Here is a 14,518-nt window from a genome sequence, read left to right on the forward strand (position 1 = left end):
GACGCCGAACGACAAACCGCGCCGACAACAATTTGCTACAGATATGCTACAGCGTATTGATATGGATGCCAGCTTCCTGGAAAAATCTTTAGTCTCAGATGAGGCAACCTCCGATCTAGCAGGAAGGGTCAAAAGGGAAAATGTTCGCATTTGGGGTTCGCAAAATCCGCACATTGTCATTGAACATATTCGTGATAGCCCTAATCTAAACTTCTTCGTGCTACAAATGGTTCACATGTAGAGGTGTATTGATGATAAGTAAATAAACTCTTTGAGGTGCTCTACAATGTGGTGCAATTTTCATTGTTGTATCTACTGTGTTTTTTTTTCTACTGGGTCTTTGAAATCAGAAGATTAACAAGAAGGTAACGAAAAGCATGGTAATTGGAGGAAAGGGGAGAAAATGCCGTATGAAAATAGGGGGACAGGAAATAGAGCAAGTGAGTAACTTCAATTACTTTGAAAGTGTAATAACGGATGATATGTACTGCTCAATAGAAATTAGGAAAAGAATTCCAATAGGAAAAGAAGGATACAAGAGGAAACAGAAATTACTTTGTGGACCACTAAACAAAGATCTGAGGAAAAGACTTGCCAAATGTTACATCTGGAGCGTCGCACTATGTGGTGCAGAGACCTGGACATTGGGGAAAGAAGATGAAGGAAGACTGTAGGCACTAGAGATGCGGATATGGAGAAGAATGGAAAAAGTGAAATGGGAGACCGAGTAAGGAATGAAGAAGTATTAAGAAGATTCGGAGAAGAAAGAAACATGCTGAAAGTCATTAGAAAGAGATAATTGGTTTGGACATTGTTTGAGGAGGGACTGTTTATTGAAGGAAGGAATAGAAGGAATGGTGGAGGGAAAAAGGGGAAGAGGAAAAAAAAGATATCAAATTCTGGACAATATCAAAGGAGACAAATATTCTGAAATGAAAAGACTGACTATAGACAGACAAAAGTGGAAAAGGTTTCACCAATGACAAGACTTTCCATAAGGCAGGACAACATACTACTGCTACTACTTGAAATCAGGGAAGTTTGAGTGGGACACCCTGAACATTGACAGCCATCGACAGTGAGTTCCTGCAGTCCTTCTACATTATCAACAGGACTGGAATACATGAAAACTTTGAAATATCCCCCAAACAAAAGAAAGTCCAGCGAGTTCAAGTTGGGTGTCTAGGAGGCGAGGCTATTGGTGAGCCATGACCGACACACTTGTTGTCGAAACACTATTTACCACTATTAAGGTATCCGGAATGTTGGTAAAATCAAGTGAGGGTACAAATTTGCAATGCCTACGTTTTACAGTGTCTGTATAATACTATGCAATGTAGTTGAGACACGGACGCGTTATAGGAAGCGCGCGAGTAGTAAGAGTTGTGGATGTGGTGACATATGGAGGTTTAGATGGGTCGAGAATGTGGGCACTGATTGCCGAGCTGCTTGTGGCGACCGTCAGTGTTAAGTGGAAAATCCGCTTTCGAGTACCGGACCGGCACAAATATTCGTGTGACACTAACAGGTAGTCTATATATCTAGCTAATGCAACTGATGTTAAGATATTCGCAATTAGGGAATAAATTTTGTAATTTCTTTTTCCTGTTGTGTTAGATAATAGTGCAACTTTAGTTATCTCTTTTTAATTGTACATTGGACGTGGTGTTTGAAGTCCGTATTTTTCAGTTGTAGTTGTAACTGGTTCAGAGAAGTATCTGAATATGGACTGTTTTACATCATATGAGCTGGGAAGTTTAAAACTGGACTCTAGAAATTTAAAATCCCTTATTTGTTCGGTACTGTCGGGCCTTCGTGGCCTGTTCGGCCGGAGTTTAGTTTCTTACATAACAGTTTTGCTTTTCATACACGACGAAAAGTATTTAAACCGACAAACTCTGGGAGGTTGTAGGGGGCATCAAAACAAATATTTTTCCCTCATGTGACTTTTTCCTAAGAGGATTATTTAAACCTGTGGAGGTCGTACTACGCTCTTCAGTTGTAAGCAACTGCTGTCAGCCGGTCGCGGTAGCCAAGCGGTTCTAGGCGCTTCAGTCCGGAGCCACGCGGCTGCTACGGTCGCAGCTTCGAATCCTGCCTCGGGCATGGATGTGTGTGACGTCCTTAGGTTAGTTAGGTTTAAGTAGTTCTAGGGGACTGATGACCTCAGATGTTAAGTCCCATAGTGCTCAGAGCCATTTGAACAAACTGCTGTCCACCAGTGTAGTAGTGCATTGTCTCTGTCTACTAGTGGAGCGATAGACCCGGAGTGAGCGCACTGATATGGTTGGTGCGTACTACGTAGCGCCCCACAACGAACGAGCTGCACAGCGAGTTTATCAACAACAATATCCTAATAGGCGTATCCTGCATCATACGACCTTTCTACTGTGTACCATCGTCTGCGTGACAGCGGGTCATTTTGCAGATTACCTGGACAGGGACGCCGTTGCATGGTAAGAACGCTGCAATTTGAGGAAGCTGTCTTGCAGCTTGTGGAGCGGGATCCTTCAATCAGCACTCGTGCAATTACACGTAACATGGAAACGAATCAGACGAATGTCCTTCGAGAGCAATTGCTACGTCCATTTCACTTACAGCGTGTCCACAACCTGGAACCAGTTGATTATCCACCCACAGCACAGTTTTGGTAGTGGTACCTGGAACAGTGTGAAGTGCATCCTACATTTCCATGTTCTGTGTTGTTTACCGATGAAGCAACGTTCGGGCGTGATGGAGTCTTCAACGTGCACAATCCGCATGTTTGGAGTGAGCATAACCCTCATGCCACAGTTAGTAGCGCTCATCACGAGCGATTGTTCGTTAATGTGTGGATCGGTTTTGTTGGCGACTGTTTAATTGGATCGTATCTGGTATCTAGGCCATTAAATGGCAGGCACTATTGCAATTTTCTCGCCAGAGCATTGCCAGAATTGCTGGAAGACCTCCCTACAAGAGAACGCACGTGGTTCCAACATGACGGGGCGCCGGCACATTTCAGTCGTCGTGTGCGTCGATTCCTGGACCGACGGTTCCCAGAATTGACAGAGGTGGTCGTGTAGCATGGCTTGCTCGATCCCCAGATATGGCCTCTCTGGACTTTTATGTGTGGGGAGAGATGCGCAACCTTGTTTACGCAACGCCTGTTGCATCAGAAGTGGATCGGTTGCCCTGATAGTAGCAGCAGCAGGAACAATTCATGATACTCCTGGCGTGTTTTCCCGTGTGAGACAGAACGTGATCCGATTGTGTAAACTTTGTTTACGTGTCATTGGAGGCAATTTTGAACATGTGATGTGTCTTGGTCATAAAAAAATGGAAAAGTGTTTGCTGGTTTAATTAATTTGCCGCCAGAGAAATCTTCTTCTATCGATTTAAATACTCCTCATAGGAAAAAATGACATTAGGGAAAAATATTTGTTTTGATGCCCCCTACAGAGTTTGTCGGTTTAAATACTTTTGACAGTGTTATATCCCCAATCCTCGAAGTGCCCTAAATGAAATTTTTCTTCAAGGTTCTCCTATTATAAGCTGATCACCAGGGAGTAGCAGTGTCTTGAAATCGACGTATCACTTCTCAGTGCATTTAATGAAATGAGCCATTCGCGAACGATTTCGTCAAAATAAATATTGAGAAGGGTTGTAATGACGGCGTGCTTTGCACAGGAAGTGAGATGCCTCGCCGGCGCAGAGCAGCCGGCGGGGGCGGAGGCCGCGGCGCGGACATCGGCGCGGGCGCGGGGGCGGCGGCGGCGGCGGCGGCGGCGGCGCTGGCGGACGACGAGCCCGGCTGCTGCGCGCGGCCCGAACAGCGGCACGCGGCCAACGCTCGCGAGCGAGCGCGCATGCGCGTGCTGGCTCGCGCCTTCTGCCGGCTCAAGACGACGCTGCCCTGGGTGCCGGCCGACACCAAGCTCAGCAAGCTGGACACGCTGCGCCTCGCCGCCTCCTACATCGCGCACCTGCGTGCCATCCTCACCGACGAGCCGGCGCCGCCCTCCGCGCAGCACCCGCTCAACCTCGTGAGTACTCACTACTCACACCGTCAAGCGCTCGGCCTGCTGCGGAACGCAATGTGTGCGCCTCTTCGTGGGTTTTGATCCCACCATTTTCCAGCGGCAGTTGTCAGCTGCTCCTGCCGCAGTAATCGCACAGTTGCACAGTTTGTTAGCGAAAACAAGTGCGGGAAAATACCGGGTGATCAAAAAGCCAGTATAAATTTTAAAACTGAATAACTCACGGAATAATGACGCTTCACCTGATCAGAATAGCAATAATTAGCATAACGAAGTAAGACAAAGCAAAGATGGTGTTCTTTACTGGAAATGCTCAATATGTCCAGCATGCTACTCTGTCCTCCCAGTACCTATTGCACCCTACATCGTTCTGAATCTGCTTGGTGTATTTATCTCTTGGTCTCCCTCTACGATTTTTACCCTCCACGCTGCCCTCCAGTGATAAATTTGTCACCCCTTGATGCCTCAGAACATGTCCCACCAACCGGTCCCTTCTTCTGGTCAAGTTGTACCACAAACTCCTCTTCGAAACAATTCTATTCAATACCTCCTCATTAGTTATGTGATCTACCCATTTAATCTTCAGCATTCTTCTGTAGCACCACATTTCGAAAGCTTCTATTGTATTCTTGTCCAAAATACACTCCTGGAAATGGAAAAAAGAACACATTGACACCGGTGTGTCAGACCCACCATACTTGCTCCGGACACTGCGAGAGGGCTGTACAAGCAATGATCACACGCACGGCACAGCGGACACACCAGGAACCGCGGTGTTGGCCGTCGAATGGCGCTAGCTGCGCAGCATTTGTGCACCGCCGCCGTCAGTGTCAGCCAGTTTGCCGTGGCATACGGAGCTCCATCGCAGTCTTTAACACTGGTAGCATGCCGCGACAGCGTGGACGTGAACCGTATGTGCAGTTGACGGACTTTGAGCGAGGGCGTATAGTGGGCATGCGGGAGGCCAGGTGGACGTACCGCCGAATTGCTCAAGACATGGGGCGTGAGGTCTCCACAATACATCGATGTTGTCGCCAGTGGTCGGCGGAAGGTGCACGTGCCCGTCGACCTGGGACCGGACCGCAGCGACGCACGAATGCACGCCAAGACCGTAGGATCCTACGCACGTCGTAGGGGACCGTAACGCCACTTCCCAGCAAATTAGGGACACTGTTGCTCCTGGGGTATCGGCGAGGACCATTCTCAACCGTCTCCATGAAGCTGGGCTACGGTCCCGCACACCGTTAGGCCGTCTTCCGCTCACGCCCCAACGTCGTGCAGCCCGCCTCCAGTGGTGTCGCGACAGGCGTGAATGGAGGGACGAATGGAGACGTGTCGTCTTCAGCTATGAGAGTCGCTTCTGCCTTGGTGCCAATGATGGTCGTATGCGTGTTTGGCGCCGTGCAAGTGAGCGCCACAATCAGGACTGCATACGACCGAGGCACACAGGGCCAACACCCGGCATCATGGTGTGGGGAGCGATCTCGTACACTGGCCGTACACCTCTGGTGATAGTCGAGGGAACACTGAATAGTGCACGGTACATCCAAACCGTCATCGAACCCATCGTTCTACCATTCTTAGACCGGCAAGGGAACTTGCTGTTCCAACAGGACAATGCACGTCCGCATGTATCCCGTGCCACCCAACGTGCTCTAGAAGGTGTAAGTCAACTACCCTGGCCAGCGAGATCTCCGGATCTGTCCCCCATTGAGCATGTTTGGGACTGGATGAAGCGTCGTCTCACGTGGTCTGCACGTCCAGCACGAACGCTGGTCCAACTGAGGCGCCAGGTGGAAATGGCATGGCAAGCCGTTCCACAGGACTACATCCAGCATCTCTACGATCGTCTCCATGGGAGAATAGCAGCCTGCATTGCTGCGAAAGGTGGATATACACTGTACTAGTGCCGACATTGTGCATGCTCTGTTGCCTGTGTCTATGTGCCTGTGGTTCTGTCAGTGTGATCATGTGATGTATCTGACCCCAGGAATGTGTCAATAAAGTTTCCCCTTCCTGGGACAATGAATTCACGGTGTTCTTATTTCAATTTCCAGGAGTGTATTTGTCGCCCAAGTTTCACTTCCATACATACCTACATTCCATACAAATACCTTCAGAAATGACTTCCTGACACTTAAATCTATACTCGATGTTAACAAATTTCTCTTCTTCAGAAACGCTTTCCTTGCCATTGCCAGTCTACATTTTATATCCTCTCTACTTCGACCATCATCAGTTATTTTACTTCCTAAATAGCAAAACTCCTTTATTACTTTGTCTCATTTCCTAATCTTATTCTCTCAGTATCACCCGACTTAATTCGACTACATTCCATTATCCTCGTTTGCTTTTCTTGATGTTCATCTTATATCCTCCTTTCAAGACACTATCAATTCCGTTCAACTGCTCTTCCAAGTCCTTTGCTGTCTCTGACAGAATTACAATGTCATCGGCGAACCTCAAAGTTTTTATTTCTTCTCCATTGATTTTAACACCTATTCCGAATTTTTCTTTTGTTTCCTTCACTGCTTGCTCAATATATAGATTGAATAACATCGGGGAGAGACTACAACCCTGTCTCACTCCCTTCCCAACCACTGCTTCCCTTTCATGTCCCTCGACTCTTATAACTGACATCTGGTTTCTGTACAAATTGTAAATAGCCTTTCGCTCCCTGTATTTTACCCCTGCCACCTTCAGAATTTGAAAGAGAGTTTTCCAGTCAACATTGTCAAAAGCTTTCTCTAAGTCTACAAATGCTAGAAACGCAGGTTTGCCCTTCCTTAATCTAGCTTCTAAGATAAGTCGTAGGGTCAGTATTGCCTCACGTGTACCAATATTTCTACGGAATCCAAACTGATCTTCCCCGAGGTCGGCTTCTACTAGTTTTTCCATTCGTCTGTAAAGAATTCGCGTTAGTATTTTGCAGCTGTGACTTATTAAACTGATATTCGGTAATTTTCACATCTGTCAACACCTGCTTTCTTTGGGATTGGAATTATTATATTCTTCTTGAAGTCTGATGGTATTTCGCCTGTTTCATACATCTTGCTCACCAGATGGTAGAGTTTTATCAGGACTGGCTCTCCCAAGGCCGTCAGTACTTCCGATGGAATGTTGTTTACTCCGGGGGCCTTGTTTCGAATCAGGTCTTTCAGTGCTCTGTCAAACTCTTCACGCAGTATCATATCTCTCATTGTATCTTCATCTACATCCTTTTACAGTTCCATAATATTGTCCTCAAATACATCGGCCTTGTATAGACCCTCTATATACTCCTTCCACCTTTCTGCTTTCCCTTGTTTGCTTAGAACTGGGTTTCCATCTGAGCTCTTGATATTCATACAAGTGGTTCTCTTCTTTCGAAAGGTCTCTTTAATTTTCCTGTAGGCAGTATCTATCTTACCCCTAGTGAGATAAGCCTCTACATTCTTACATTTGTCCTCTAGCCATGCCTGCTTAGCCATTTTGCACTTCCTGTCAATCTCATTAGTCGAGGAATAATGTAGTGAACAGTAATGTAAAACATGTTCTGAGTTATGGTGAGCCATTGGCGTCCGATGTTGTCTTTCAGCATCCCTAGAGATGTCGGTCGATCACGATACACTTGCGACTTCAGGTTACCCCAAAGCCAATAATCGCACGGACTGAGGTCTTGGGACCTGGGAGGCCAAGCATGACGAAAGTGGCGGCTGAGCACACGAGCATCACCAAACGACGCGCGCAAGTCATTTTACACGCGTCTAGCAATATGGGGTGGAGAGCCATCCTGCACAAACATCGTACGTTCCACCAGGTGTTTATCACCCAGGCTTGGGATGATGTTATTCTGTAACATATCGGCGTACCTCTCACCCGTCACGGTAGCAGTTACAAAACCAGAATCACGCATTTCCTCGAACAAAAAAGGCCCGATAACGGTAGATGTGGTAACTCCAACCCATACCGTGACTTTCTCGTCGTGCATTGGAGTTTCCACGACAGTTATAGGATGTTCGGTAGCACAAATTCTGCAATTGTGGGCGCTGACAGACCCTCGGAGCGAGAAATGAGCTCCGTCGGTCCACAACACGTTACTCAAGCAATCGTCATCTTCCGCCATCTTTTGAAACGCCCACGCCGCAAATGCCCTCCGCTTCAGTAAATCGACAGGTAACAGTTCATGATGCCGATGGATTTTGTACGGATTGCATCGCAGAGTACGCCTCTGTGCCAACCAAACAGTAGTGTATGGAATGCCGGTGCGACGTGCAACTGCTCGAGCGCTGACTTCCGTGCACAGACGAACCCGCTACAGTCTCCATTTCTTCCTGAACTGTCTCAGCAGAATTACGCCTTGTGCTCGGTCGGCCACTACGGGGTCTATCGTCTAAACAACCCGTGGCTTCGAACTTCGAAATCATTCTCGTCACAGCTGCATTTGTCAACGGACCTTTACCCGTTCGAATCCCCTTCCGATGGCGATAGGATCGTAACGCTGAACTAGCATATTCCCCATTCTGATAATACAGCTTCACTAAAAGCGCCTTTTCAGGTGACGTCAACATGCTGCGACTGCTGGCGCATCTGATTCTCTCTCTTACTACAGCTCCTTTTATACACGATTGTCACGCGCAGTCACTGACGTTTTGCTGTCCAGCGCCATCCGTCGGAAATGTTGTGAGCTTTGCTTGTTTCGGTTTTAATAAAACCCCATGTCACTCCATGCACGTCTGTCAATTTTTACCACTCTATCTACATTATTCCCTGGCTTATTGTGTTTTCAAATTTATAGTGACTTTTTGATTACCTGGTAGTTGCATTTACACTGTCAGCAATCGTCGAAGATAGATGTATGAAATCGTGGAGCAGATTCTGAATTCGTCGATGGATTTACCAGGCATTTGCTGGTAGAAGAACACTATGTATCGTGCACAACAATGTCAGATATGTACTATAGTCTGCGTCACGTAGGACGTCGCCTCCGCTCATACAGGCGGAGCGATAAGGAAGTGCGGAGGGGATGAGGTCTGCGCAGGCGTGGCGGCAGAGAGTGGGCAAACAAAAGTCCGTGTTGCCGAATTGTGTTGCTCCGGACAACAATCAGATTCGTTTGCTGTCAGTACATCATATGCGTTCAAATCTACGAGTGAATGACTATTCGATTTTTATCAGTCGTCTACATGAGAGAAACCTTGCTTCACGTGTTGACGTCGTCTCCACTGCTCCGCAGCGACCGTCTGTTCTACGTCGGAATGCGAGAACAGCTGACGCAGCTTTACGAACAGGTCTAGTACAAATTTTCTCAAAATGACTATTGTCTAACGACAAGGTAATCGAAAATGGTTGCAATAATTGCCACTTATTGCGATTTGGACAATATACACTACCAGCCATTAAGATTGCTACACCACAGACGCGAAATTTAACCGACAGAAAGAAGATGCTGTGATGTGCAAATGATTAGATTTTCAGAGCATGCGCACAAGGTTGGCGCCGGCGGCGACACCTACAACGTGCTGACATGAGGAAAGTTTCCAACCTATTTCTCATACACAAATAGCAGTTGACCGGCGTTGCCTGATGAACGTTGTTATGATGCATCGTGTAAGGAGGAGAAATGCTTACCATCACGTTTCCGACTTTGATAAAGGTCGGATTGTAGCCTATCGCGATTGCAGTTTATCGTATCGCGACATTGCTACTCGCGTTGGTCGAGATCTAATGACTGTTAACAGAATGTGGAATCGGTGGGTTCAGGAGGGTAATACGGAACACCGTGCTGGATCCCAACGGCCTCGTATCACTAGCAGTCGAGATGACAGGCATCATATCCGCATGGCTGTAACGGATCGGTCAGCCACGTCTCGATCCCTGAGTCAACAGATGGGGACGTTTGCAAGGCAACAACCATCTGCACGAACAGTTCGACGCCGTTTGCAGCAGCATAGACTATCAGATCGGAGACCATGTCTGCGGCTACCCTTGACGCTGCATCACAGACAGGAGCGCCTGCAATGGTGTACTTAACGACGAACCTGGGTGCACGAATGGCAAAACGTCGTTTTTTTTTCGGATGAATCCAGGTTCTGTTTACAGCAACGTAATGCTCGCAATCCGTGTTGGCGACATCGCGATGAACGTACGTTGGAAGCGTGTATTCGTCATCGCCATACTGGCGTATCACCCGGAGTGATAGTATGAGGTGCCATTGGTTACACGTCTTGATCACCTCTTGTTCGCATTGACGGCACTTTGAACAGTGGACGTTACGCTGCAGATGAGTTACGACCCGTGGCTCTACCATTCATTCAATCCCTGCGAAACCCTACATTTCAACCGGATAATGCACGACCGCATGTTGTCGGTCCTGTGCGGGCCTTTCAGGATACGGAAAATGTTCGACTGCTGCCCTGGCCAGCACATTCTCCAGATATCTCACCAGTTGAAAACGTGTGATCAATGGTGGCCGAGCAATGGCTCGTCACAATACGCCAGTCACTACTCTGGATGAACTGTGGTATCGTGTTGAAGCTGCTTGGGCAGCTGTAACTGTACACGCCACCCGAGCTCTGTTTGACTCAATGCCCAGGCGTATGAAGGCCGTTATTACGGCCAGAGGTGATTGTTTTGGGTACTGATTTCTCAGGATCTATGCACTCAAATTGCGTGAAAATGTGATCACATGTCAGTTCTAGTGTAATATATTTGTACAATGAATACCCGTTTATCATCTGCATTTATTCTTGGCGTAGCAATTTAAATGGCCAGTAGTGTAAGTAAATATGTAATACACAGCAAAGTAAACTTCAAACTAATACCGAAATTATTTTTCTATGACAACTTCTTCTACTCCAAATAATTATTTAAAATGAGTATAATTGCGTTTATGACGGGATGTTTCACTGTAGTTCAATGTAAATTATTATGCGTAAAAAGGAATTACTGGGAGCAAAGACTAACGCAAAGTACTATTGTAAAAATTTTCAGTATGACATATTTTTCGGTGTCAACAGGCATTATAAGTTTAAACCAACTCGTTCGAGATTACAGTGGGAGAACTCATTTATGATCCAATGAACAAGCAAGCCATTAAGCATCACCTGTGAATAAATTATGCTGACCGATAATGTCGAAAATCACCGATATCTTGACAGGTTACCCTCCCTTTTATTTTAGGGCATTTTCCAACTCATGCCTTGAAAATGACAGGGGTTTACTTGTCGAAATATTGAAGTTTTTGACGAATTTTCTACGGCCGTATTCTCGCGAGTAATTACAGCATACAACACTCTGGAAAAAGCTTAACTTCTCCTTGGGCGAAGTGTTGAATATCATTATCTGAATACTTCATAGGCCTTATACTCCTAATCAATAAATGCTACGAAGTTCTCATGCACTTTGTGCGCAATTGGTATGTTGGCAAAAGCATTTTTGAACCATGCATCTTTAAAAACAACAAAGATTATTACTTTACTTTGTTTCAACGTCTACACCGTAATAACATCTGCTATCCAAGCCCATATCTGAACCATCTGATTGTAAATTTAGGATGATAGGTTGACTTCCTTGCCAGATTATTGCTTCTGAAACTTCTCAGCCAGCCCACGCTAAAGGAGGATGCTGTCCGTTGTTCCGAAGTGTGACCACATTCACTTGCAAGAAAGTCAAGTTTTATGCATTCTGTCGCCTGACTTCTATAAATTAACAATCTATAAGAGTTCAGTATGAGGCTGGCACATATTGTTCGGGATATTCTTATTTTTGAGCACAATTTCCCCTTTCCTGGTGCTCGTACTTGGTCTTTTCTCTGTAACAGCTGACTGGTAACTGCCGCGGTAATTATAATGGCCGACTTCGAAGCAAGGCATGGCAAGAATTGATCAGTGAACCACTTCATGAAAGTGACAACTTCCATTTCCAAATGGCAGGCACTACCGTTTACCTTACACCTAAATACAACTTTACTCCCCGAAGTAAATCAGAAGAAGAGCCAGCATGCAGAATAAGTATTCGAGAACCTTTTCCTATGGCAACTTTATCGTTATCAAAACCATCTATTTGTGTTACAGGTTTCTTTCGATTTGGTGCTTTTCAGGCGACACGAAAACAAATTTTTTGGAAGTTTCTACAGCTTCGACACTGTTTTTTACTATTCTCTGCACAGTTCTCTTGCCGATACCTGCTTCTGCAGTTCGTTCTTGAGTTTTCAAAATGTCAAAAATAGAAGTCTCGCTTTCAGATTCTCACTTGAAAAAGCTATAAATGCGGGACATAAACCGCCTCGACTACTCGTGAAGCATCTACATCTCCGTGATTACTCTGAAATTCACAATTGAGTGCCTGGCGGAGGGTGCATCGAACCACCTTCAAGCTATTTCTCTACTATTCCACTCTCGAACAGTGCGCGGGAAACGCGAACACTTTAATCTTTCCGCGCGAACTCTGATTTCCCTTATTTTATTATGATGATCACTCTTCCCTATGTAGGCTGGCGCCAACAAAGTATTTACACACACCGGAGTGGTCACGCGGCTCCAGACTGAAGCGCCTAGAACAGCACGGCCACACCGGCCGGCTTACCACCACAAATCGCGTATCATATACGTGGCAGTCTCTTCCCTATTTCACGGTAGTAAAAAAAAAAAAAAAAACCGGACTGCCCTTCTTTGAACTTTATTAATCAATCCTATATGCCGTGGATCCCATACTGGAGAGCAATACTCCAGAAGAGGGCGGAAAATATTGTGTAACTAGTATCTTTAGTAGATCTGTTGCATTTTATAAGTGTTCTACCAATAAATCGCAGTCTGTTTTCCTTTCCACTCATTATCCACGTGAGTGTTGCAGTTTAAGTTATTTTTAATTGTAATTCATAAGTATTTAGTCGAATTTACAGCTTTTAGATTTGTGTGTTTTGTCTTGTATACCGAAATTTAGCAGATTTCTTTTCGTTATCATGTGGTTGACTTCAGACTTTTCATTATTTAGAGTCAATTGACAATTTTCTCAAGACACAGAGCTTGTGTAAATCGTTTTGTTATTTGTGTTAACCATGTGATGTCTTTATAAGACGGTAAATCACAACATCATCTGCGAACAATCTAAGAGGGCTGCTGAGATTGTCTCCTAAATCGTTTATTAGGTCAGGAACAGCAGAAGGCCTACAACACTTCCTTGCAAGCGCCAGACATCATTTCTGCTTTACTCGATTTTTCGTTGATTACTGTAACCTTTCTGACAGGAAATCACGAATCCAGTTGCACAACTAAAACGTTACTCCACAGATACGTAATTTAATTGAAGTGGCTTGTGAGGAACTTCACGTTTATTGCCGTCACCTGACATTCATTTGGAAATCAGACTAAAACGTTTACAGAAACAAGTTCACAGATCAACTGCTACAAGAAACTAACAGCGACATCTGAATGAATAATTCGGTCGCTCTGTGAATGAAACTGCGTTGTCGCGAAATTGACAACTCGCAGTCTAGTTTGTAATTCACCACTAGGCGCAAGGAGAGAGAATGAATCTTATTGACTACTAGTAGTTAATGGTGGGGGATGCGCAGAACGCATGAAATTAGGGGCCTTCTTCCTACATGACGCGAAGTTTAATAGAGGTTATTCGTCAAACATTTTTGGTTTTAAATTGAATATAGTTAAAATATAGTGTCTGACGTCACTTTCCGTGTGCATAATACACCTCTTTTCGATGCTGTATTGACTACAATCAGTCTTTACTTTTTCCATTTATTGCTTTCCGGGAAGTACCAAACAGTCATCTCAAAAGCCCCCAGAGCAGAAAATCTCCGACCTGGCCAGGGATCGAACACGACCCCTTTGGCTGGCAACGTGCCACGCCGAACTTTTAGCTACCGAGGCGGTCGGAGTGACGCACTGTATCACGTAAATTTCGAGATTGAGACCTGTTTCATAATTCCGTACGAATGGAGCGGCAGGTTTGTTCTAAGCTATTTACCGTCACGGAAAAAGGTATTAACCGGAAGATACAAACATGACGCAGTCCGTCAAACTGAGAGATAGGTGTATATCTTGCACACAAAGGTTCATAATAGCAAAAACTTCCAGTATGTAATTTGTGTTTACTTCCTGACAGAGTGGCAGTAACGTTAAAATTTCTGGTAACTGAAGCAACGTTGCAGTCGTTGGCCTATGCAACAAGAATTGCAGCGGACCCATTATAAGTAACATCGAGTGTTGTATTAAATTAATAATTAAATTCCAGAATCTAATACAAAAGTTAGGTTGAAAACATGAAGTCGTGAGGGGTAGTCGCGGCGGTCTAGGGAACCTTGCCACAGTTCTCGCAGCTCCCCTTGTCGGAGGTTCGAGTCCTGCCTCGGACATGGATGTGTGTGTGTGTGTGTGTGTGTGTGTGTGTGTGTGTGTGTGTGTGTGTGTGTGTGTGTGTGTGTTGTCCTTAGCGTAAGTTAGTTTAAGTTAAGTAATTTGTAAGGCTAGGGACCGATGACCTCAGCAGTTTGGTCCCATAGGAGC

The 14,518-nt window shown here is 45.5% G+C and overlaps 1 protein-coding gene across 1 annotated transcript in view; it reads left to right on the top strand.

Annotated features, from left to right (window-relative positions):
* LOC126355651 (neurogenic differentiation factor 1-like) overlaps positions 1-14,518 on the top strand; it is a 117,478-nt gene that overhangs the window by 67,908 nt on the left and 35,052 nt on the right. Inside the window, exon 2 of the mRNA XM_050006015.1 lies at positions 3,667-4,022. Coding sequence (XP_049861972.1) covers positions 3,675-4,022 — 348 coding nt within the window. The 5' untranslated portion in view covers positions 3,667-3,674. The remainder of the gene's footprint in view (positions 1-3,666; positions 4,023-14,518) is intronic.

The sequence above is a fragment of the Schistocerca gregaria genome, chromosome 3, assembly GCF_023897955.1.
Source record: "Schistocerca gregaria isolate iqSchGreg1 chromosome 3, iqSchGreg1.2, whole genome shotgun sequence".
Lineage (NCBI taxonomy): Eukaryota > Metazoa > Arthropoda > Insecta > Orthoptera > Acrididae > Schistocerca > Schistocerca gregaria.